The 25,277-nt window shown below is 47.5% G+C and overlaps 1 protein-coding gene across 14 annotated transcripts in view; it reads right to left on the bottom strand.

Moving 5' to 3' along the window:
- Positions 1-1,214: 1,214 nt before the first annotated feature.
- The window catches only part of P4HA2 (prolyl 4-hydroxylase subunit alpha 2), a 40,385-nt gene continuing 16,322 nt past the window's right edge, over positions 1,215-25,277 (bottom strand). For 9 of the 14 annotated variants that reach the window (XM_082620289.1, XM_082620296.1, XM_082620294.1 and 6 more), the window contains 10 exons: positions 24,537-24,776; positions 23,055-23,248; positions 22,095-22,271; positions 17,961-18,031; positions 17,625-17,724; positions 13,195-13,248; positions 12,580-12,645; positions 10,746-10,814; positions 10,254-10,350; positions 1,215-1,680 (listed from right to left, as the gene is read on the bottom strand). In XM_082620289.1, coding sequence (XP_082476415.1) covers positions 1,610-1,680; positions 10,254-10,350; positions 10,746-10,814; positions 12,580-12,645; positions 13,195-13,248; positions 17,625-17,724; positions 17,961-18,031; positions 22,095-22,271; positions 23,055-23,248; positions 24,537-24,776 — 1,139 coding nt within the window. In that variant the 3' untranslated portion in view covers positions 1,215-1,609. Of the gene's footprint in view, positions 1,681-1,718; positions 2,215-6,368; positions 7,413-10,253; positions 10,351-10,745; positions 10,815-12,579; positions 12,646-12,693; positions 12,754-13,194; positions 13,249-17,624; positions 17,725-17,960; positions 18,032-22,094; positions 22,272-23,054; positions 23,249-24,536; positions 24,777-25,277 lie in introns of those variants that run through there. The other 5 variants (XR_014293986.1, XR_014293987.1, XM_082620298.1 and 2 more) reach the window with 5 other exon arrangements.

Here is a 25,277-nt window from a genome sequence, read left to right as displayed (position 1 = left end):
GGTAAAGTTGAAGACACACCTACTGAGACTCAGCATTTTCACTTCTAGAAATATATTCTACAGAAATGTGTTTATTTGCACCAGAAATCACGTATAAAAATGCAATGGCAGGGCTTCCCTGGTGGCGCAGTGGTTGAGAGTCCGCCTGCCGATGCAGGGGACATGGGTTCGTGCCCTGGTCCGGGAAGATCCCACATGCCGCGGAGCGGCTGGGCCCGTGAGCCATGGCCACTGAGCCTGCGCATCCGGAGCCTGTGCTCCGCAACGGGAGAGGCTGCAACAGTGAGAGGCCCGCGTACCGCAAAAAAAAAAAAAAAAAAAAGCAATGGCAGCCTTATTCATAATATAAAAGGCTGAAACCAACTCAAATGTCTATCAACAGTATATCAGCTATAATATGGTGCTGTCCTACCAAATATACTAACAGAACTGAACTACATGAGTTAACATAAACTACAGCTGCACAGTAACATGAATGAATCCTAGAAACAACTGTCAAATAAACGAAGCCAAACACCCCCCAAAATATACTCTGATTCCATTACAAAAAGTTCAAAATAAGGGAAAACAAAATTTTTATTTATTTTTTATTACTATTTATTTAGTAATAAAATTTTTATATTTAAATAAATTTTATCTAAAAATTTTTATTTTTTATTACTATTTATTTAGGGATATGGACACATATAGTTAAACTACAAAGAAAAGCAAAAGCATGACTACCACAAATCACTAGACAATGGTTACCACCGAGGTACTGGGGGAAGGTCAGAAATGTGATCATGGAGGAACTCACAGCAGGTCCTGAGGTGTAAATTTGAAAATAATCTCTTCTCTAACCCAGGTGATGGTGACATGGGTGCTCGTGCTCACCTTCATATTCTTTAAACTGTACATCTATGTATCGCAAACAATTGTGTGTATATCTCAAAATTTTTAAGTTAGAAATTTCAAATTATAACAGCATCACAATCATGTGTATACATGATCTCTATGTTCTCTGAGATGCAAGAAGGGACTGTCTCCCTTACTTTGCAGAAAGGACACTGAAGCTTAGAGAAAAAATAAGTGTTGAAACCTGGTCTAGAACCTAACATCAGGTTTGCCACTCAAGTATTCATTACCTAGATTCTGCCTGTACAGAGAAGATGCATAGGAAATGGTGAACTTGGTAAAAGCTCCCCGTCTTAAAAAAAATACTCCAAATAAGGCTCTTTAAGGCTTCTGGCAGGGACATTTTATTTTTTGGTTAAAGCCACATTAATAGAAATTCCATAAAAACAAGCATGTAAACAAGGTATCAGAACTTTGGTTCACTGAAACATCTCACACCTAAAGCTCTGAGGTACAAAAGCACCTTGCTAGGTGCTAGACCACCTGACTCTGCTCCAACCCTACCCTTGCGGCCAGAGATAACTGACTGGTGAGGCTGGGACCCAGGTCACCCAAGTCACCCAGGACCTTCCCCAGGACATTCTCTTCTCCAGACAAACATTCACTCCTCCAAAGACCCGCCTGACAAAGGCTGGAAAGTAGAGGGGGTCTGTCACGTTGAACTTGAAGACAACATGGGCTGTGGGGACAGGGAGGTGAAGGGCAGAAAAGGATGTCAGTCAACTTCTGTTGATCCACATGGCCTCAAGAACTCCTGTCCTCGTTCATGGAACCACTTATTGGAGACTGTGAACAGATAGAAAGTATGTTACAATCCTGTTGGTTCAGCAGCCAAAATTAATGATTCCTTCTTGGTGACTCCTACACTGGGCCTGGGAATCAGACATGAGTAAGACTTGGTTTCGGGCATCAAGTTGCTTATGAGCTGGTGAGGAAGAGAGATAACTGTACAAAACTCTGTCAGTGACACACGATACATGTGTGTAGGTTGCCATGGAAACAGAGCCAAAGGGCATCTAACCATGTGGGGGAAGAGGAAACCCCAGGGCTGGGACATAGAGCTGAATGGGAGTTATCCAGGGAAGAAGATGGACAGAACAGGTGGTTCCTATACCAAGGGGGTCTAGGAAGTGGGAACAGGATGAGAAAGACATCAAGGCATGATCCACGCTGGTATGTGTCAAGGACCCCAACAAGCTTGATATTACTGGGATGTGGTGGGTGGGAACTCAGAGGTAAGAGACGAGGAAGCCTGTCAGGATTGTGGAGGGCCTGGATGTCAACCTCAGGAGCTCTGGGCCGGCAGATCAATCTTGTGTTCTGTGGGTAGCAGAGAAGAAGAGCTGATGCTAGCACTATCGCCTAAAGTTGTGTCTTAAATGCTCACAAACCACAATTTCACTTCTCAATATAGACTTTCATAATGAATGAAAAAACAAATTGCTTTTAATGTACTAATGAAGTCATAGTACTTTTAAAATACAATTTATAATAACTAATTTTTGTAAGTAATACACGTACTGATTTGGAAAAATCAAATTGTTCTACAAGGCTTATAATGATAAATAGCAATCTCCTACCTACTCCTTCCCACCACCAATCCCCACTTCCTCTAACATTCAACTCTTGTTTCTTCTGATATTTATCCTCATTTTTCTAAAACATAATGTTATTTCTTGACTTCCAACTTTAGATCTTATATGTTGACAGTCTACCATGGAAGATGGAGATTTGGAATTTTTTACACCACTCTTAAAATACATAGATCCCCCTCCCATCCCCCAATATAGTTAAATCACAAGTTCTAGTTAACTTAATATTCAGTATTTACATTATTATGTCATGTAAATATTACTCACACTCGAACTACCGAATAGATGATACAGCTCACCCTTAAACAACACGTTTGAACTGAGCGAGTCCACTTATATGCGGATTTTTTCATTAGTAAATACTACAGTACAACATGATCCGCAGTTGGCTGAATTTGCAAGTGCAGAACCTCGGATATGGAGGAACTGTTTATATGGAGGGCCAACTATAAATGAGACACGGATTTTCAGCTGTGCAGAGGGTCAGCACCCCTAACCCCTGCTTTGTTTTTGGGGTTTTTTTTAACATCTTTATTCGAGTATAACTGCTTTACAATGGTGTGTTAGTTTCTGCTTTATAACAAATTGAATCAGCTATACATATATCCCCATATCTCTCCCCTCTTGCATCTCCTTCCCTCCCACCTTCCCTATCCCACACCCTAGGTGGTCACAAAGCACCGAGCTGTTCTCCCTGTGCAATGTGGCTGCTTCCTACCAGCTATCAGTTTTACATTTGGTAGTGTATATATGTCCATGCCACTCTCTCACTTTGTCCCAGCTTACCATTCCCCCTCCCCGTGGTCTCAACTCCATTCACCAGTAGGTCTGTGTCTTTATTGCCATCCTGCCCCTAGGTTCCTCATGACCTTATTTTTTATTTTTTTTAGATTCCATATATATGTGTTAGCATACAGTACTTGTTTTCCTCTTTCTGATTTACTTCACTCTGCATGACAGACTCTAGGTCCATCCACCTCACTACAAATAACTCAATTTCGTTTCTTTTTGTGGCAGAGTAATATTCCATTGTATATATGTGCCACGTCTTCTTTAGCCATTCATCTGTCAATGAACACTTAGGTTGCTTCCATGTCCTGGCTATTGTAAATAAAGCTGCAATGAACATTGTGATACATGACTCTTTTTGAATTATGGTTTTCTCAGGGTATATGCCCAGTAGTGGGATTGCTGGGTCGTATGGTAGTTCTATTTTTAGTTTTTTAAGGAAACTCCACACTGTTCTCCATAGTGGCTGTATCAATTTACATTCCCACCAACAGTGCAAGAGGTTTCCAGCATTTATTCTTTGTAGATTTTTTGATGATGGCCATGCTGACTGGTATGACCTGATATCTCACTGTAGTTTTGATTTCGATTTCTCTAATGATTAATGATGTTGAGCATTCTTTCATGTGTTTGTTGGCAATCTGTATATCTTCTTTGGAGAAATGTCTCTTTAGGTCTTCTGCCCATTTTTGGATTGGGTGGTTCATTTTTTTTAATATTGAGCTGCATGCGCTGCTTGTAAATTTTGGAGATTAATCCTTTGTCAGTTGCTTCATTTGCAAATATTTTCTCCCATGCTGCGGGTTGTGTTTTCATCCTGTTTATGGGTTCCTTTGCTGTGCAAAAGCTTTTAAGTTTCATTAGGTCTCATTTATTTTTGTTTTTATTTTCATTTCTCTAGGAGGTGGGTTGAAAAGGATCTTGCTGTGATTTCTGTAAAAGAGTGTTCTATGTTGTGCATTTTGGAAGGGCATTTCTAAGAATTTGTCCATTTCTTCCAGGTTGTCCATTTTATTGGCATAGAGTTGCTTGTAGTAATCTCTCATGATCCTTTGTATTTCTGCAGCATCAGTTGTTACTTCTCCTTTTTCATTTCTAATTCTATTGATTTGAGTCTTCTCCCTTTTTCTCTTGATGAGTCTGGCTAATGGTTTATCAATTTCATTTATCTTCTCAAAGAACCAGCTTTTAGTTTTATTGATCTTTGCTACTGTTTCCTTCATTTCTTTTTCATTTATTTCTGATCTGATCTTTATGATTTCTTTCCTTATGCTAACTTTGGGGGGTTTTTGTTCTTCTTTCTCTAATTGCTTTAGGTGTAAGGTTAGGTTGTTTGAGATGTTTCTTGTTTCTTAAGGTAGGATTGTATTACTATAAACTTCCCTCTTAGAACTGCTTTTGCTGCATCCCACAGGTTTTGGGTCGTCATGTTTTCATTGTCATTTGTTTCTAGGTATTTTTTGATTTCCCCTTTGATTTCTTCAGTGATCTCTTGGTTAAGTAGTGTACTGTTCAGCCTCCATGTGTTTGTAATTTTGACAGATTTTTTCTTGTAAATGATATCTAGTCTCAGAGCGTGGTAGTTGGAAAAGATACTTGATACGATTTCAATTTTCTTAAATTTACCAAGGCTTGATTTGTGACCCAAGATATGATCTATACTGGAGAATGTTCCATGAGCACTTGAGAAGAAAGTGTATTCTGTTGGTTTTGGATGGAATGTCCTATAAATATCAATTAAGTCCATCTTGTTTAATGTATCATTTAAAGCTTGTGTTTCCTTATTTATTTTCATTTTGGATGATCTGTCCATTGGTGAAAGTGGGGTGTTAAAGTCCCCTACTATGATTGTGTTACTGTCGATTTCCCCTTTTATGGCTGTTAGTATTTGTCTTATGTATCGAGATGCTCCTATGTTGGGTGCATAAATATTTACAACTGTTGTATCTTCTTCTTGGATTGATCCCTTGATCATTATGTAGTGTCTTTCTTTGTCTCCTTGTTGTTTTTTTTGTTTTTGGTGGTACGCAGGCCTCTCACCGCTGTGGCCTCTCCCGTTGCAGAGCACAGGCTCCAGACGCGCAAGCTCAGCAGCCGTGGCTCACGGGCCTAGCCACTCCGCGGCATGTGGGATCCTCCCGGACCGGGGCACGAACCCGTGTCCCCTGCATCAGCAGGCAGACTCTCAACCACTGGGCCACCAGGGAAGCCCTGTCTCCTTGTTTTAAAGTCTATTTTTCCTGATATGAGAATTGCTACTCCAGCTTTCTTTTGATTTCCATTTGCATGGAATATCTTTTTCCATCCCCTCACTTTCAGTCTGTATGTGTCCCTAGGTCTGAAGTGCGTCTCTTGTAGACAGCACATATATGGGTCTTGTTTTTGTATCTATTCAGCCAGTCTATGTCTTTTGGTTGGGGCATTTAACCCATTTACATTTAAGGTAATTATCGATATGTATGTTCCTATTACCATTTTCTTAATTGTTTTGGGTTTGTTATTGTAGGTCTTTTCCTCTTCTTGTGTTTCCTGCCTAGAGAAGTTCCTTTAGCATTGTGTTGTAAAGCTGCTTTGGTGGTGCTGAATGCTCTTAGCTTTTGCTTGTCTGTAAAGGTTTTAATTTCTCCATCAAATCTGATGAGATCCTTGCTGGGTAGAGTAATCTTGGTTGTAGGTTTTTCCCTTTCATCACTTTAAATATGTCCTGCCACTCCCTTCTGGCTTGCAGAGTTTCTGCTGAAAGATTAGCTGTTAACCTTATGGGTTTTCCCTTGTATGTTATTTGTTGTTTTTCCCTTTTTTTTTTTTTTTTGCGGTACGTGGGCCTCTCACTGTCGCAGCCTCTCCGGTTGCGGCGCGCAGGCTCCGGACGCGCGGGCTCAGCGGCCATGGCTCACGGGCCCAGCCGCTCCGTGGCACGTGGGATCTTCCCAGACCAGGGCACGAACCCGTGTCCCCTGCATCGGCAGGCAGACTCTCAACCACTGCGCCACCAGGGAAGCCCTCCCTTGCTGCTTTTAATATGTTTTCTTTGTATTTAATTTTTGACAGTTTGATTAATATGTGACTTGGCGTGTTTCTCCTTGGACTTACCCTGTGTGGGACTCTGTGCTTCCTGGACTTGATTAACCATTTCCTTTCCCATATTCGGGAAGTTTACAACTATAATCTCTTCAAATATTTTCTCAATCCCTTTCTTCTTCTTCTTCTGGGACCCCTATAATTCGAATGTCAGTGCATTTAATGTTGTCCCAGAGGTCTCAGAGGTCTCTGAGACGGTCCTCAATTGTTTTCATTCTTTTTTTAAATTCTGCTCTGCAGTAGTTATTTCCACTATTTTATCTTCCAGGTCACTTATCCATTCTTCTGCCTCAGTTATTCTGCTATTGCTTCCTTCTAGAGAGTTTTTAATTTCATTTATTGTGTCGTTCATCGTTTGTTTATTCTTTAGTTCTTCTAGGTCCTTGTTAAACGTTTCTTGTATTTTCTCCATTCTACTTCCAAGATTTTGGGTCATCTTTACTCTCATTATTCTGAATTCTTTTTGAGGTAGACTGCCAATTTCCTCTTCATTTGTTTGGTCTGGTGGGGTTTTACCTTGCTTCTTCATCTGCTGTGTGTTTCTCTGTCTTCTCATTTTGCTTAACTTACTGTGTTTAGGGTCTCCTTTTTGCAGGCTTCAGGTTCGTAGTTCCCATTGTTTTTGGTGTCTGCCCTCAGTGGCTAAGGTTGGTTCAGTGGGTTGTGTAGGCTTCCTGGTGGAGGGGACTAGTGCTTCTGTGCTGGTGGATGAGGCTGGATCTTGTCTTTCTGGTGGGCAGGTCCGCATCTGGTGGTGTGTTTTGCGTTTTGTCTGTGACCTTATTATGATTTTAAGCAGCGTCTCTGCTAATGGGTGGGGTGGTGTTCCTGTCTTGCTGGTTGTTTGGCATAGGGTGTCTAGCACTGTAGCTTGCTGGTCATTGAGTGGAGCTGGGTCTTGGCGTTGAGATGGAGATTTCTAGGAGATTTTCACCATTTGATATTACGTGGAACTGGGAGGTCTCTGGTCGACCAATGTCCTGAACTCGGCTCTCCCACCTCAGAGGCACAGGCCTGATGCCCGGCTGGAGCACGAAGACCCTGTCATCCACACGGCTCAGAATAAAGGGGAGAAAAAAAGAAAGAAAGGAAATAATAATAATAATAAAATAGAATAAAATTATTAAACTAAAAAATAATTATTAAAAATTTTTTTAAATTTAAAAATAAAAAAGAGAGCAACCAAACCAAAAAACAAATCCACCAATAACAAGCGCTAAAAACTATACTAAAAAAAAAAAAAAAACCGACAGACAGAACCCTAGGACAAATGGTAAAAGCAAAGCTATACAGACAAAATCACACACAAAAGCATACACATACACACTCAGAAAAAGAGAAAAAGGAAAAATATATATATATATCATTGCTCCCAAAGTCCACCGCCTCAATTTGGGATGATTTGTTGTCTATTCAGGTATTCCACAGATGCAGGGTACATCAAGTTAATTGTGGAGATTTAATCCACTGCTCCTGAGGCTGCTGGGAGAGATTTCCCTTTCTCTTCATTGTTCGCACAGCTCCTGGGGTTCAGCTTTGGATTGGGCGCTGCCTTTGCGTGTAGGTCACCTGAGGGCATCTGTTCCCCACTCAGACAGGATGGGATTAAAATATCAGCTGATTAGGGTGCTCCGGCTCACCCAGGCCGGGGGGAGGGAGGGGTACGGAATGCGGGGCAAGCCTGAGGTGGCAGAGGCCAGCATGACGTTGCACCAGCGTGAGGCATGCCATGTGTTCTCCCAGGGATGTTGTCCCTGGATCACGGGACCCTGGCAGTGGTGGGCTGCACAGGCTCTCGGGAGGGGAGGTGTGGATAGTGACCTGTGCTTGCACACAGGCTTCTTGGTGGCTGCAGCAGTGGGCTTAGTGTCTCATGCCCGTCTCTGGGGTCTGCACTGATAGCTGCGGCTCATGCCCATCTCTAGAGCTCCTTTAAGCAGTGCTCTTAATCCCCTCTCCTCGCGCACCGCGAAACAAAGAGGCAAGAAAAAGTCTCTTGCCTCTTTGGCACCTCCAGAACTTTTCCTGGACTCCCTCCTGGCTAGCTGCAGTGCACTAACCCCCTTCAGGCTGTGTTCGCACGGCCAACCCCAGTCCTCTCCCTGGGGTCTGACCCCCGAAGCCCAAGCCTCAGCTCCCAGCCCCCACCCCCCGGCGGGTGAGCAGACATGCCTCTCGGGCTGGTGAGTGCTGGCCGGCATCAATCCTCCGTGCGGGAATCTCTCTGCTTTGCCCTCCGCACCCCTGTTGCTGCACTCTCCTCCGTGGCTCCGAAGCTTCTCCCCTCCACCACCCATGAAGGGGCTTCCTACTGTGTGGAAACCTTTCCTCCTTCACAGTTCCCTCCCACTGGTGCAGGTCCCATCTCTTTTCTTTTGTCTGTTTTTTCTTTTTTCTTTTGACCTACCCAGGTACGTGGGGAGTTTCTTGCCTTTTGGGAGGTCTGAGTTCTTCTGCCAGCGTTCAGTAGGTGTTCTATAGGGGTTGTTCCACATGTAGATGTATTTCTGATGTATCTGTGGGGAGGAAGGTGATCTTCACATCTTACTCTTCCGCCATCTTTTTTTTTTTTTTTTTTTTTTTTTTTTTTTTGCGGTACGCAGGCCTCTCACTGTTGTGGCCTCTCCCGTTGCGGAGCACAGGCTCCGGACTCGCAAGCTCAGCGGCCATGGCTCACGGGCCAGCCACTCCGCGGCATGTGGGATCTTCCCGGACCAGGGCACGAACCCGTGTCCCCTGCATGGGCAGGCGGACTCTCAACCACTGCGCCACCAGGGAAGCCCCCGCCATCTTTTTTTTAATTTATTTTATTTATTTTATTTTTGGCTGCGTTGGGTCTTCGTTGCTGCGTGTGGGCTTTTCTCTAGTTGCGGCGAGCAGGGGCTACTCTTCATTGCAGCGTGTGGGTTTCTCATTGCGGTGGCTTCTCGTTACAGAGCACAGGCTCTAAGTGCACGGGCTTCAGTAGTTGTGGCTCACGGGCTCTAGAGTGCAAGCTCAGTAGTCGTGGCGCACGGGCTTAGGTGCTCCGCGACACATGGGATCTTCCCGGACCAGGGCCCGAACCCATGTTCCCTGCATTGGCAGGCGGATTCTTAACCACTGCGCCACCATGGAAGCTCTCTTCTGCCATCTTGAGGCTCCTCCCCTGCTTTGTTCAAGGGTCAACTGTACTTATATTTGCTTTCTTGTACAACTTTTTCTTTTCTCATTTTCTTTTTCATTTGCTTAATTTTCTCTGAACCTATCACTCTTTATCCCCATAACTCTCCAAGAGGGCTATAAACTTATCTCTTTGTGATCACTTCCTGTCACATCCTGCTTCAAGCCTCTCCATGACTCACCACAGCTGCTTCCAGAACAAAGCTCAACTTCAGCCTCCACGGTTTGGTCCCAGCCTTGAGCCTCATCTCTTGGCCCCTGTGCCATGGGCCTCCCCTTGCACGAGACAAAGGCAGCCAGCCCCCACACCTATGATGCTGGCTTTAGCCTGTGCCTTGTTCCACGTGGGTTTTGCTTGCCTGGGACACCCCTTCCTCTCTGTTTCCAGTTCTCCCCCACTGCAACCTCAGAACCCTTGCCAGAGTCCACTTTTCTGGGGAGCCATCCTGGACCTACGATGCTTATGTAGCTATTCTTCCTTGGGGCTTCTTTAGCTCTCTAGGCATCTCTGAGAGTGTTCCCCACCAGCTGTCTTGGCACATAACTAGCTGAGTGGACAGCAACATGGCTGGGTGGGACTACCAGTTAGCAAGAAAAAACAAAAACGAAAAACAAAATCTCAAAAAGGGAGACAGTCTTGGCTTTGTGAAAATTTAGCAGCAACTGTCTCCCAGCTCAGAGTCTCAGGCTGACCACTAGAGCCCAGAGGCCAACACCACACCTTAAGTCACTCACCCCACTTGCAGCCCACAAGCACGGGGCAGGCAGCATGTCTTGTTCGGTAGTCACCTTCCCCGCTCCGCAGGAGGTTGTACCAGAATACAGCCGTGCCCTGGAAAGAGAAGGCCTGTCATACAACACCCTTAGATATTGGGCTCAAGGACCTGACCCCGAGTACCAAAGAGCCCTCCCTGAGTAGAAACACCCTCACTTTCCCATGCCCAGGGGCACAGGGCTTTGGGACTCCAGTATAGAGAAGCTCCCAGAAAGCACAGTAGCGTGCTTCATGGTAGTGTGGATGTTTGGAATCCCACCTGGCCCTGAAGGGACTTCCCTCTCCATCCCATCTCCCCAGATGGAAGCTGAGACCACAGGTCAGGGTTCAGGCAGGAAGGGGCTAAGGCCCCTCAAAGTGATAGTCAAGCAGGCCAGAGAATGGGACTAGGAGACATGGATGAAGTCTGAGTCCTGCACTTCAACTTTTGACCCAAAAGAACCAGAACTTACCTTCTTAGGCCAAAGTGCAGCCCCCAGATCAGGAAAGACAGTGGCACCACCAGCTTCCACATCGCTCATCTGGGAATACAAGGCATAGAGCTTGGCCCTTCTACTCAATGCTCTCAGAGCAACTGAGCCACCAAGGACATGACAAAGTATGCAGATCGCCCTCCTCTGAGCATGAGCAACTCCACCACCAGCCCTTTGGCCAAGAAAGGCTCTTCCCACACCCTGCCCCTCCCTAAACCCTGCTTAATCTGTGTGGTTCATCAGGACAGTCTCCATGCCATGGAGAGATGTAGGCCTGCAGGATACCCATATCCTGGCTGTCCTCAAGTGGGAAAAATCTGAGTCTGTACTGGGAAAATGCCTGACTGACCCCCACCCCCTTTAGCCTCATCCAGGCTGGCCTGCCTAAGCCACTGTGCCCTGTGAGCTGCCCTGACCAGGAGCCCCCTGCAGCTTCTAACACCATTTGTGGTCCCAACTATGGATTCTGTTTCTCTGGCTTGAGTAACGTGCAGCTCTAGTCAGACCTTCACCTTCCCAGAACAGCTACCTTCCCCAGGGCCAGCTAGGGCACTGTGTCTCCAGAGGGCCTGCTTTCTCCCACAGTAAAACCTCAAACTAAATGGAACACAATATCCACAGTAGCAAGGCTGCACTCATGCCCACAGAGCGTGCCTCAGCTCATGCCCAAAGTGCCACTTCTTTCTCATCTGTCTCTTACTTCAAGTTTTTTGCCTGTAATGTAATCAAATGTGGAGCTAAAATATTTCCACAGGACACATACCAGACAGACTGAAAGGCACCCAACAGACATGTGGTAAATGAATAAGATGAAAACCCCTGATGGCTTCCCACCAGAGTGGGGATCAAATCCAGGCTCTTTTCTAGAACCTGAAGGTCCTGGCAGTCTCACCAGCCTCTCCCTCTAGCCACCCCAGATTAATGCACTATCTCTGAGACCCACAACCCTTTATCTCTTTTTCCAACATCCCAATCTCCTTCCCTCTTCCAGGTCTCCACACATTCTCTTCTCTACCAGAAATCATGTTCCACCAACTAATTTCCACTCAATCTTCAAGTCTCAACCGACATGTTACTTCCCAAGGTAGGCCTTCTCTGAACCCCAACTCTGCACTACTTCTTCAAAGCACTTATCACTATGGTAACTAAACAATTACCTCTCCTATGTTTAAAAGTAAGTCTTTCATATTAGGACCGTAAGCCCAAGAGAGACCACAAATGTCCTGCTCACCAGCATGTTCACGGCAGTCCCCAGCACATAATAACCACATGATAAAAACTTAAACGAGACACCAAAGGGAAAAGTGGACACAGGCTTCTGTCTCTAAGTTACTTGACAGCTTCTATGCCTCTCTAGACCTGGCTCTCTCAGCAGAGGGGAGAGGAAACTGTTCCTTGTGTGAGAGGTAAACCCAACAGCCTGTGGCTGGAGTATAGGCAGCAGGTGGCAGGCAGGCAGGCAGGCCACTGAGCTCTGGGGAAACGAAGGCAGCTTCATCTAAGAGCACTTCCAAGCTACCTCCTCACTCTGCTGCCAAGCAGGGAACCCTCCAGGACACCCATCCCAGAAGTCCAGACTAGCTCTGGGCCATCAAATAGGAGCCAGGGATGTAAAAGTCACAGGGGTTGGGGGAAGCACACAAATGGGAACAAAGGGCAACTCTCTACTCCAGCCAAGGAGGGCGCTGAGGGCCAGAAGGGCCCAGCCATCAAGCAACAGCTTGTGGTATCAGCTCTGACAGGAGTGGATATAAGAGAGCACTCTGGACCCAGGCTCCCCTTAAGGCCCATACGCTGCACGCGTCATACTCACGTAGTTTAAGAACGTGGCCACACGATTCCCCGTCCCTAAACGCTTGAAAGCATCTTGCTCATCCTTCTATAAAATTAAGTGAGAGTAAACAGTGGGCCTGTACCCAATACTTACATAGTTAAGAAACGTCGCTAACCTATTTCCCTCCGTTTTGAGGCCGCTGTCAAAAGGTCGCTGCAATAGACAACAACTTTCACCCAAGTTTGCAACTGACTTCACCCGCCACCCACAGGACTGGGGCCAAAAAGGTCAAGGGAAAGTACTAAGTATGTGTTCCATATATTGGCCTGGACCAGGGGCCAAGGCTGCAAAGGAAACCCTGGCTAGGCATGGGGGAGAGGGGGCAGGAACAGCTTTCACAGAGACCTAGTGAGGTCCTCTGCTTTAGAGTCAGGGCAAAGAATGGCAGGCTTGGGCCAGGGGGACCACTCCTGACCTCAAAGGGGAAACAGCCAGGCTGCACTTGGCTCTGTACTTGGGCTTCTCCAGCAACAAAGAGGGGGCCCTGGTGAGGCAGGGGGGCCTGATGTGAAGGCCACAGTGCTCCTAAAAGCTCCAGCCTTCTCAAACCAGCTACAGCAGAGCCCTTGAAAGCACCTGTGATTTGGGCCTTACCCTAGAGAAGTCAAAGTGTGGCTCGTACTGTCCTCCCATTCCATAATTAGCAACCTGGTGGGAAATAACAGCATTGGACTTTGTTAGCAGCATGAACCACCCTGAAGCAGCCCATCTCCCTAGGTAACAACCAGATCCCCAAGAGCAGCCTCTCTAAGGAAGGTAACTATCCCCTGCCAGTATGGGCAGAACAAATGCTGCAAACAGGTCTACATCTGTGTCCAAGAGGAAGGGTGCAGCACAAATGTGGTTTCCCAAAAAGGAAAAGATGGGCAAGCTGCAGATGGCCACAGTGGAGAAGCTCCAGCCCTTCAGGGACACTTGGACAGCAGCAGAGGGAGCCCTCCTTGAGGCAGGCCCTGGCCTGGGCCCTGATTATTTGGAAGATAATGAGATGGTAATCCAGGAGAATGCCAACAACAAACTCAGGATTGGGGTGTTTTTTTTAATGCTAGTTTGGAAGCTACTCAGTGCCTGGCAGTGCTCCTGCCACCTCTGTCACCACGCCCCAGAAAGTCTTCTTGGTCAGGCTGAATAGGACAAACAAATCCCACTCCATCTCACAGTGGTACACTGCACAGAATAATTCTGCATCCAAGTGAAGCAGCAGGGAATGGGCGGCTGGCTGCAGGGGGACCAAAACTGCTGCTCTACCTCAGTGCCGCCAGTGGGAGCCTGGACCTGGAATAGGGCCTGAGCCACCTCAGGTGCCACTAATTGGATTAGAAATCATAAATGCCTTTATGAACAGTTTATCAGCACAACAGAAGTCCTAAATCACAATGGTTATTTTAGCTTCAGTAGCTAGATGAGAGATGAAGTTCAAGACAAAATACAGAATCTGACATGAAAGCTGATGTACCAAATGGTACCACCAATGTCCATCTGGGAACACTTGGCTACTGTATCTTAATGAAACCATACACACCTTTGGAGTTCAACTATTAGTCCTCAGAAAATTGATTTTGTATATCCGTCTTGGCGATTCTAACAGTTGAAAGATGCTGCAAAACTGGCAATAATGGCGACCCATGGACACGAGGGAGAGAGAGGAAGGGTGAGCTTTACAAGAGAGAAAATCCTCCTCTTGGAGTAGAAAACAGTATTTAGTGAATGTGATGAAATGTGGATTTTCGGCAGCATGATTTTTCAGTGTCCAAAAAAATAAAAATGTTGATATGAAGCATCAGAATCAGTGAGAAAATATGCTGTCATATACTGCTTTAGCCTTCAAGATTCCCACACCAGGGGCTTCCCTGGTGGTGCAGTGGTTAAGAATCCACCTGCCGATGCAGGGGCCACAGGTTTGAGCCCTGGTCGGGGAAGATCCCACATGCCATGGAGCAACTAAGCCCGTGAGCCACAACTACTGAGCCCGCGCGCCTAGAGCCCATGCTCCGCAACAAGAGAAGCCACCGCAATGCGAAACCCGCGCACCGCAACGAAGAGTAGCCCCTGCTCGCAGCAACTAGAGAAAAAGCCCGTGCCCAGCAACGAAGACCCAATGAGACCAAAAATACATAAATAAATTAATTTTTTTAATTAAAAAAAAAGATTCCCACACCAAAAATAACTAGAAATCCTATCAACAGTGCAAGGAGGCCTAGTGCAAGGAGGTCAGCAGGTGACCCTAAGCCTGGAGGTTCATCTAAGGAGGGAAGTTCTAGAGCAGTTGATGAAGTGACATTACAAATGCTTTTTCTTTGGATCCACTATAGTCGATAACTTGAAGAAAATTTTAAACATGACTGTGATCAATTTGCCAGTGCACTCAGGAAAACTCAGTTGCTGCTTGTTGCTGGAGCAGCAGGGTATGACTGCATTTTCCAACACTCCCACTTGTTGGATGAAGTGCTTAAACTTTCACTACTTGGGGGATAATGAAAGAAGCTGTATTGTTAACAGCTGGCTCATCTTTTAACAGTTTTAGGAATCACATTTGATCATGGTGCTAAAGCTATTGTACCTATACTATTTTAATACTGTTCCCAAATAGTACAAGTGTCACAGGAACTTCCGGATGTGCAGCCATCAGAATCACCATCTGGGAAAACTCCAGGCCACAGACCCATACCTTTAATAACAATCAAAACTGATTCCTGGGAGGAGGTATTCATTTGTTACAAAAGTAGAAGAATCAGTCCTTTGAAAAATGTGGGTACCTATGATACTGAGGTCAGAATGAAGGGGGAAAATGGTTAGAAATCACTTATTTGGTGAGGCTGAGACATCTAGTCGGAGGTGTCTTCTATCTTCAAGAATTCTGGCAATGTAGCATCCCTTCCACTCTTAGGCCCTCATCCAATTCAAAAGAAAGTCTCTTTTGCCCTTTCTTCCAAATAATCTATAGCAAACACATCAACTACAGATGAAAGAATGTCAATAGATAGCATAAAAACCAGTTCCTTTCCAGAAGCCTGTAGGAACCCTGGTGAAAAGGCTGTTGCTGGTGCCTAGGCATGTATCACACTACGTGGAATGTAGAATGAGCAGAGAGACAGGTACTGAAACCCAGGTTCCTATCCTCAGACCATGTAGGATCAAAGCTTTCAACAATGCTGGCTGGCAAAGAAAATGCCAAGACAGTTCCTAGAGAATGAAAGCAAACAAAAATGGTGTCTCAACCTCCTGGCAGCTGTGGTCTTCTTCCAGAAGAGCCCTGACCATAAAAGCCCCTCCACTGGGGCTTCCCTGGTGGCGCAGTGGTTGAGAGTCCACCTGCCGATGCAGGGGACACGGGTTCATGCCCTGGTCCGGTAGGATCCCACATGCCGCAGAGCGGCTGGGCCCGTAAGCCATGGCCACTGAGCCTGCACGTCCGGAGCCTGTGCTCCGCAATGGGAGAGGCCACGACAGTGAGAGGCCCACGTATCAAAAAAATAAAATAAAAATAAAAATAAAATAAGATAAAAGCCCCTCCACTGGAGTTGTGGCATTCAGATCCCATTCATCAATTGAGTTACAACATGACAAGATGTCAGTTAAGATGAAGCCAGGGTTGTGGCAGAGAAGCCAGTCCAAGCACGAAGCTGCTGTCTTCTGGGGTTGCATGTGAGATAGGGTTCAGAGGGTGCAGCCAGGAGAGCAACAGGCACAGGTCCTGTACACTTTTTTCAGCCTCTTGGTCCAGGGTGCGGAATCAGCAACCAAGAAGAACATCATCCTCAGTAAGGGCCACAACAGTCCTAACACTGGCTCTGATATGCAGTGGTAGATGTCTTAACAACAACAGCAAAGCTGCTCCAGGAAGATATGAATCACAACTACGCCAGCAGGGATGCACCCAGGGCATGGAGAGCCCCCATCGCTCTTGAAATGGTGGTGTTCTCACACATAAGAGGAAAGTGGGAGATGTGGCAGAAGTCCTCTCTTGATGTGCTTGTCTGCAGAACTTACCTAAAAATTAGGCTTACAAACTCAACACTAAGTTGAGTTGAAATGAAAAAATTATATTAAAATTTCACAGGACTGTAAGATAATCAGCATGTTTTTAAAAACTCTGGTGGACTTCACATAAGGATGACCTTCAATATTAGTTTTGGTTGCTGACGTAGCTATGGGGGGGGGGGATGAGTGCTGATTTGCTTGGATGTGTCCAGGCAAAAGTTCGAGAATCTTTTCCAAGTGATCTCAGTTCAATATTCTACTGAAGAGCCATGGGTGATCAGGTAAAGTGTGATATCCTTAAATACACGGAAACTCTGGCCAAACAGACAGATCCAGGGGACTCAAGAAAAATGCCAGTGAAACTTCTCTAGCAGTGTCTCAGATCGTCATTTAACAGCAGAACCCAGAAGTTGGGATGTTCAGAAGGGAGTGTGGCCAGTACTGATTTGAACTCAACAGAACAGACAACACATTAGTAGGAGCTTTACCCAAAATTTTCAGCATGGTGCTACCATGTTTCTTCACAATCACCTCTGAAATAAAAAGCAGGAAGCCAGGGTCCCACGGGGGTACTTAGAAAGGAGCATTCCACCTTCACCGGCCAACCAGTCCAGGCCTCTCAATGCTACCAATGTATTACAGAACACTCTACCTCCAAGTGCATTTGACTATGACTCAGAATCGTGACCTATGAAGATATTTATAGCTCTTAGAGGTGTCCCTGAAACAACTCAGGATTTCAGCTTCTGTAGTCAAGAAGACATAAATGGGCCTGCCATGCCCACCAATGATCCCTAGCTCCTAGTATGATACTTGGGCACACAAAAGACATTCAGTTGACATTTGTTGAATGCTAATTGTTGAATGCCAGTGGGCATACTTAATTCTGGCTTCCCAACACGAGGCCACTCCATACTCATAGCATCCTGCGGTCCTACAGTTTATTGGGCAAGCCTCCCTATGTCTGGCCCTGAGCACCCTGGAAGACCATCTAGCTAGAAATACTCCCTTCCCAACTCCAGGGTCCCAGGAACAAGCCGTACCTGCAACAATTCTGCAGTCTTTACCGTTAGGCCTGTGATGTGCTGCATCCGAAGATTCACCCGAGCCACAACAGGGTCATCCTCCTCCTCCAGCCAGGAGCTAAGCCAAAACAAGAGGGAGAGAAAGGAAGGTGGGGAAGGCAGATTTAGATGAGGTTCTGCACTCTCTCCCCAGCGTCAGGGCCAGCACTAACAGGCAGCACAGGGTGAGTGCTCCATGTAGGGGAGGTGCCAGCAGGGAGGACAAGCCAAGCCACCCTCCCTTCAGTAGGAACTGGGAGGCCCAGGAGTTGGGGCTTGAGCAGCCACCCCGCCACCACCATCACCTTTGCTAACCTTTTGGAAACTCTGTAGCTGGCTACAGTGAGAACACCTGTCTTGGGATCACGAACAGTGGCTCGTGCAAGCTGGAAGGCAGGAAGAAAGGGCAGACTTATTCTTTGCCTTGAATATTTTCTTGGAGAGACTGGGACCTGATCTGCCAATCAGGCCACTGCGGGAAGGAGCTCTGCAGTCAGTGGCTCTAGCCAAGGCCCCATGATCCTGCAAGCCAGGCCAGGGCAGTGGTCTGGGGCCTCCAAATTCCTGCTCTATCAGACCCTGGCCACTACCCTGGCTTGGCTGCTGCCTGCCCCTGCTCCCTCCCAGGTCCATGCTGTCTGCAGAATTATGCCTATGGAGTCTGCTTTGTCCATCTGCCCATCTGCCTGGACAGCCCCTTTCTCACCAGGCCCACCCACCACACCTTCCTGCACCTGGCTGCTCCTACCACATTCAGACTGTGCTGCCATCCCTGAGCCTCAATCTTGCAGGCTCCTCTCAACGTGGTCAACTACACTGTCCTTCTGAACCTCAGCGGCCTTCTCTGCCCAGAAACCTACCCAAACACTCTCCTACTGCACCAGCCCACGCTGGCCTCCCACTGATGCCAAGGAACCAAAAAAGAAGTTTTCACTACCTTGGGAGGCCTGCAAGGTCAGATGATAGAATAGGAAAGGAATCTACAAGGTGCAATATGTAAACTGCTGCCTGGAACACACACACCCTCACCACACACACACACACACACAAACACACACACACACACACACCCCTCACCTACCTCATATCCCCCCAGTCTCCACAGACTGGTGCAGTGATACTCCCAGGAAGGACCTGCTGCCTGGAGTCAGCCCCCAGTGCTTCGGCTGTGGACTGTCCTAATGAGTGCTTACTATGTGCCTGGCACTGCTGGGTGACCAAGACATGACCCCTGCCCTCATACAACTCAGTCAAGTGGGGAAGGCAGAAAACTAGCTGGGTAATCACAGCACAGCATGGTAGGTGCTGGGAGAGGGGAAGCTCAATGTCTGTAGGAGCTCAGTCTACAGGGTCAAGAATGGTTTCCTACACAGGGGACCACCTAGCTGAGATTTGAAGGGTAAGTAGGAGTTAGCCAGGTGGGAGAACATTACAGGAACAGGGAAAGAACAGTGATGCAGAGGCCCAGAGGTGAAAATGGATGTGGCACTATGACTGTGGGTTAGAACTCAGAGCAAAGAGATGAGAATAGGCTGAGGAGGCAAGTGGGGGTTGGGCTGGATGCAACCTATGACCAATGAGAAGCAGGGAAGGCTTTTTGCAGGGGAGGGACACCACAATCTGAATGTAAGAAGGATCACTGTGGAGACATCATGGAGGGTTGGCTAAGGAGGCGTCAAAGCAGGAAGAAGGAGGCCAGTGAGGATGTAAGGGAGAGGTCAGGGCAAGAGGTGGCAGAAGGGATGGAGGGGGTTGATGGACAAGAAGACCGGCCAGGAGGTGAGATCAACCAACCTGGACACGAGCTGCTGCAGCGCATTCTGGTAAGATGGCACTGCACCCAGAGCAGAGGGCTTCCCTGAGATCGTATCTACAGTTCTTTCCTGATGACAACTGCAGCTGCAGCTAGACCCCATCCAAACATGTGAGCTGCAGCACTGGCCGGACACCCACAGGGAGGCTCTGGGCAGCTGGGGCTCTGCTCCCAGGGATAGACAGGGCTATTTTGAAAGCAGACCAGAGACCCACAGGCAGCTGCCAGGCATTCCCCACAGGACAAGTTAAGCTCATGGGCCCTACTTCAAAGCCAGCATAGCATCTGTCCCTCACAGGCTCCGGAAAGGAGAGGTCAGCTTGTAATAGCCAACATGTTTGGCTCTTCACATGGCTTCTGTTCAAAGACAAGTTTTCCCAACACGCTCCTCCCTGCCCACACTGCCCAGCCACACCCATGTGCACACATGCACCCAACATCAACACACACACACACACAGAGGTTTTAGTGCTTTGGTCAGAGAGACAAGGGAGAACTCTCTCAGGAGGTTATGGCACAACAGTGCCTCTCTCACCTGACAGCCAAGAAAGCAGTTTTCTTTCCTGGAGGAATCTGGAGATGGTCCAGGGAATGGAAGCGGGGGGGCAGGGGGGGTCTCTGGTCCCCATTCTCCACACACATTGGCTAGACCCTCCCTCAGTGACATCAATGACACTAAGAACTGACTCTGAGCCGGAGATGTCCTAGTATCTCAAGCCAAGGTTGTTCCAAGATACAGTCCAGGGCCTAGGATAGGAACCTATTTTAGACCTCTCCCGGAGTGCTGGGCCTCCTGGCCTCTGCAGTTCCATTAGGAGCAGAGCAATAGCGGAGCTCCAGCTAAATCCTCCCTTGTGATCACCAGCGATAGAAGAAGGATGGGGATATGGCAGGAAGTAGTTCTCTGTGAAAGATGTCAAAAAGGAGAAAATCTTTCATGAACTAGAAATAGAATAATTTTATAACATGATGAATATATACAAAACCAACAGCCAACTGCCTACTTAGCAATGAAATACCAAAAGAATTTCCATGAAATTCAGGAACAAGACAAAGATTCCTATTGTAAAAATGCTCTAGAAGCTCTGAGCAGTTCAAGAAGACAACAGAAACAAAAGAACTATAACTATTAGGATAGAGAAAACAAAATTTTTCTTATTTGCAGATGCTAATGCTATCTGGACAACCCAAGGTAATTAGCTAAAAACCAAATGAAGAATAAGTGAGTTCAACAAGTAGCTGTGGTCTGCACCACGTCTGTTTCCTTGCAGGTAAAATGAAGATGATGACAGAGCCTGCTAAGTAGACATAGCAGTTAACATACGTTAAGGACTTAGAACAGGGCCTGCCGGGACTTCCCTGGTGGTGCAGTGGTTAAGAATCCGCCTGCCAAGGCAGGGGACACGGGTTTGAGCCCTGGTCCAGGAAGATCCCACATGCCGTGGAGCAACTAAGCCTGTGCACCACAACTACTGAGCCTGTGCTCTAGAGCCCGTGAGCCACAACTACTGAGCCTGCGTGCCACAACTACTGAGCCCACTCGCCTAGAGCCCGTGCTCCACAGCAAGAGAAGCCACTGCAATGAGAAGACCGTGCACCGCAAAAGAGTAGACCCCGCTCACCACAACTAGAGAAAGCCCGCACACAGCAACGAAGACCCAACACAGCAAAAATAAAATAAATAAATTTACCAAAAAAACCCACAAAAACCCAGGGCCTGCCACACTTCACAACTCAGTAAACATTAGCTATTACTATGAAATATATATATATATATATATATATATATATATATATATTTTTTTTTTTTTGTGGTATGCGGGCCTCTCACTGTTGTGGCCTCTCCCGTTGCGGAGCACAGGCTCCGGATGCGCAGGCCCAGCGGCCATGGCTCACGGGCCCAGCCGCTCCGCGGCATATGGGATCCTCCCAGACCGGGGCACGAACCCGTATCCCCTGCATCGGCAGGCGGACTCTCAACCACTGCGCCACCAGGGAGGCCCATGAAATATATTTTTACAATCAATAGTTTAGTATATAATAGTAAACTAATTTAATAATGTAACCAGTAAAAACATAATGATGAAAGAAACAGTTTTTTGTGAAGTTACAATAACAAAAAAAAAAAAACACTGCCTAGGAATAAATTTAACAAGAAAAGTGCAGGGCTTAGGTGAAGAAAAATTTTAAAGATATGAATAAATAGAGAGACCCAGAGTGCTCTTGGATGAGAAGACTCAATACTGTAGAGATGTTCGTGTTCCTCCAAGTCAATCACTTCTTTGCAATCCTGATCAGGGGACCCACAGGACCCAGCCTGGCAGTGCCCCAAGGCATAACTTCCTAAAAACTAGCCAACACACCAGCCCCCAACACGGTGAGGTGACACCTCTCACTGTGGGCTTGCCCTGCTTCCAGTGTGCCCTTCTATCACAGCCCTTGTCTGTCCATACTGGTTCCTCAATTTTCTTTCCCCACTGGACTATGAACCCTCAAGGTCAAATTGAGTCTGTAGTACCTTCGTACCCGACAGTGGACTCATGCAAGACATAAGCAAAGGCCAGCCGGGTAAGCAACTAAACTGCCCCATGGTACCAGGAGTGAGTGGCCCAAGAAGGAACTGCAGAGACACCTACTTTGGGTTTTGCAATTTCCTTGATCCTCTCGATTTCCTCGTCAGACATGACATCGTAGTACCTGACGATGTGTGGACTGTCCCACTCATCCTCCTCTTTGAAAGGGGCGATGAGCAGCTGTGGCGTCCCGTTGCCATGGTGGTACCTACAGAAAAGCCTCTTCTGCCTTCGGGGCGTCTGGGGAGCACAGAGCAACAAGCCCTGAACTGAGTGAGTCCTAACCCTCAGTCCCAGGCTACCTGGCTGCAGACACTGGCCTCACACCCCATGTCCAGCAGCCGCTCCCTCCCGCCTCACCAGAGAAGAAAACAAAAGCCCCTCAGTTTGACTGGCATGAAATGATACCCCACAAATCATGCAATGTTTCTTCCCTCTCAAGAATACCTTATGTTGACAAGTCCTGTAGCAGGGTGTAATCCCTGGCCCCTCTCACAGAGATGTGAGTAGGTCAGGAGGGCTAGGGCCAGGGAGAAGTCTTTCTAGACAGAGGAGCCAGTGGGAGCCAAGCAGACATGGGCATGGAGAAGACTGAGAGATTGTCTCACACCTGAGCCTCCTTGAGGAAGCACTGGGGTCCAAGGGCTCTCAAAGGCCAGTGGTACCCCATACCAAGCTCTAGCAACTGCCTTGTCTTTGCTAGAGATCATGACTTCTGTGGGGGCCCAAGGCACATCCACACTCATGGCTTTCTTCAGAATAGTGAGTCAAGCAGAAGCTGCCCTGTTGGGGTGGGGAGGGGAGCTCAGTTATAACTCAGAGGATTGAAACTCTGCCTGGGACCTCAGGGAAGACAAGTCTCCTGTCCTATACCTCAGAGCACACCCACATGTCAGCCTCAGCAGATGCTACCAAGAACTGAGAAAACTACCTACAGACAGAGGAACATCTTCCTCAGATCTGCCTGTCCAGAGCCAAAGTCTAGGCCCACAGCCTGGGCCCTGACCCATCCATGTGTCTCACCAGTTTGACACCCTCCCCACGACAGAGGCTCTCGTAGATATCCCTCTCGGGCAGGTAGTCCACAGGCCTCTCATATATGCCTTCCTGGGGTGCTAGCTCAGCTTCTGTGTGATTCAATAACATCTTTTCTCTTTCTTCCTCCAACAACCGTTCAAAGTAGCGCAGATTCCCTCCAGCTCGTTCATGGCTCGGGTCTAGAAAAAGCAAAGAAGAAGAAGCAAAAGGAAACCACAAACATCTGTTAGGTCATTTAGAGAAGTTATTCTGTAAGTGGTTTTCTCTCCCAGCAGCTCACTCACACGCAGCATTCTGCCTTCCACAGCACCTAAGCAGGGTTCGCTGGTCGTAGAGGAAAGGCCAACAGAGGTTCTCCCTACTCTGGTCAGAGATGAGAAAGGAGCAACAAGAGGGGGGCGCGGGGGACGCTTAGCCACCGATGCGGCTCTCCTCCGGAACTCCCTGGAAGTCCCAAGGACACAGGTCCAGAGAAGCAGGCCAGAGTTCTGCCTCCTCCTCCCCACTTGGCTGTGTGCTAGTTACAGCCGTCCCCTAGAGTACATCCACTACTGGTGACCACATCACATGCTGGCCACAGCTAGAAGGCAGGCTGAAACACCGGTGGCAAGAAGGGCCACATGACACTCCCACAGCTTTGTCCTGTGGGCCTCAAAACAAGAAGGAGCAAGCTCGGCAGGATTACTGTGCTACCCCTCAGATGAGGAAACTGTGGCCCAAAGATGTTAGAGATTAAGGTTAGGTTATTCAGAAAAGGAATCCAGGTGTCCTGACTCCCTGTACAAGGCTCTTACTAACACGACAGAGTCCAAAAAAGCTCTCTTCCCACATCCATCTTACAGACATTCACACTAGCTGGTCTCAGACCCAAAGCCCATGAAAAGGAGCAGCGAAAGGAAGTCTTTGCTGGTCTGTGAAATCTCAGACTATGATAGCCCATATATTAGTAAGAGGTGGAACAAATAGGTTCTTAAGACACAGCACTTTTGATCCCCTTCAGTCTAACCCCACAGGACAACTGAAATCACCAAAGCCATGGAAAGTCCACCAGTTAGACCTCAGGCCTCTAACACGTCAGGTCACTGTCACTGCAGCAACCCTGAAATACAGCTTGCCTATCGAGCTATTCCTGACGTAGTATAGGCTCCACCCTACATAGCAGCAGATGCACTACAGCACTGGATTCCTATTTAGAAATGGACTAGGAATCCATGTGTAGGGCCACGGGTGCCATAGGCCTGAGTGTATCCATCAGTGATTGGGCAAGGGCTAAGGCCAGAACTACAGTGGGTAAAGAGCTAGCTGGCAGCTGGGCTGGGCCTGAAAGCAGCAAAGCATTAGTCAGTGGCTAGGCGGCAGGTCAGACTGGCTCAGTTCCTGGAGAGCAGTCAGGTAGTGGCCAGCAGGGTGACCAGTTCCCCTGCTACCGCCCCCTCTGCATCTGACCTTCCCCTAGAACCTCCTTACCAAGGGAGAGCAGTCGACGGGTGAGCACCAGGGCACGGTGCAGGTCACCCAACTGGAAGACGGCATAGCTCAGATAGTCCAGCACCTGGGCCTTGGATGTGGTGGCCTCCTCCCCTGCATCGAGCTGCTTCAGCACCTGTTCCATCCAGAGCACTGTGTGGTAATAGTCTCCTTCATTGTAGGCCGAGCGGCCCATCCCAAAGCAGTCGTCCACACTCAGCACAGCCTGGTACTTGGTTCCTGCAGCAGGTGAGGTAAATAGTCAGGCTCAAAGAGCCTCTGGGTTAGGGAGAAAGACTCCCCCATTGAGGGAGCCTGGGTCCCTGGGTGGGAGGCATCATCCCAGCAGAGCCCCACCAGGATTTCAGACCACATACCTCCAAGGGCCATTAGTACGGAAAGCACAGCCAGGCTGGCCCTGCCTCGGGCTGGGGTGCACAGCCTATCTCCTAACCTCAGACTCCCCAAGTGGGAAGGGTCCTTTGTTACGGAAGAGCCGAGGAAGCCCAAGGAATAGTGTTCAGGAGAGTATAAAGGTCCTGTGAGCCACACGGCAGATGTCTATGAGGCAGCTGGCCATTTGAGACTGGAAGTTAGAAAAATAAGTTAAATATATTAAAAAAAAGAACTTAGGTGGCAGGTAAAGCCATGGATGAAGATAATAGCTTCCAGAAATAGTGTCAGGAAAGAGTAGAGAAGGTGGCTGAGGCCAGGGCCCCAGAGACCACCTATACAGAAAGG

The sequence above is a fragment of the Mesoplodon mirus genome, assembly GCF_964341445.2.
Source record: "Mesoplodon mirus genome assembly, chromosome: 5".
Taxonomy (NCBI): domain Eukaryota; kingdom Metazoa; phylum Chordata; class Mammalia; order Artiodactyla; family Ziphiidae; genus Mesoplodon; species Mesoplodon mirus.
Note: the sequence above shows the minus strand (reverse complement) of the source record. Positions and strands in the feature narration are given on the sequence as shown.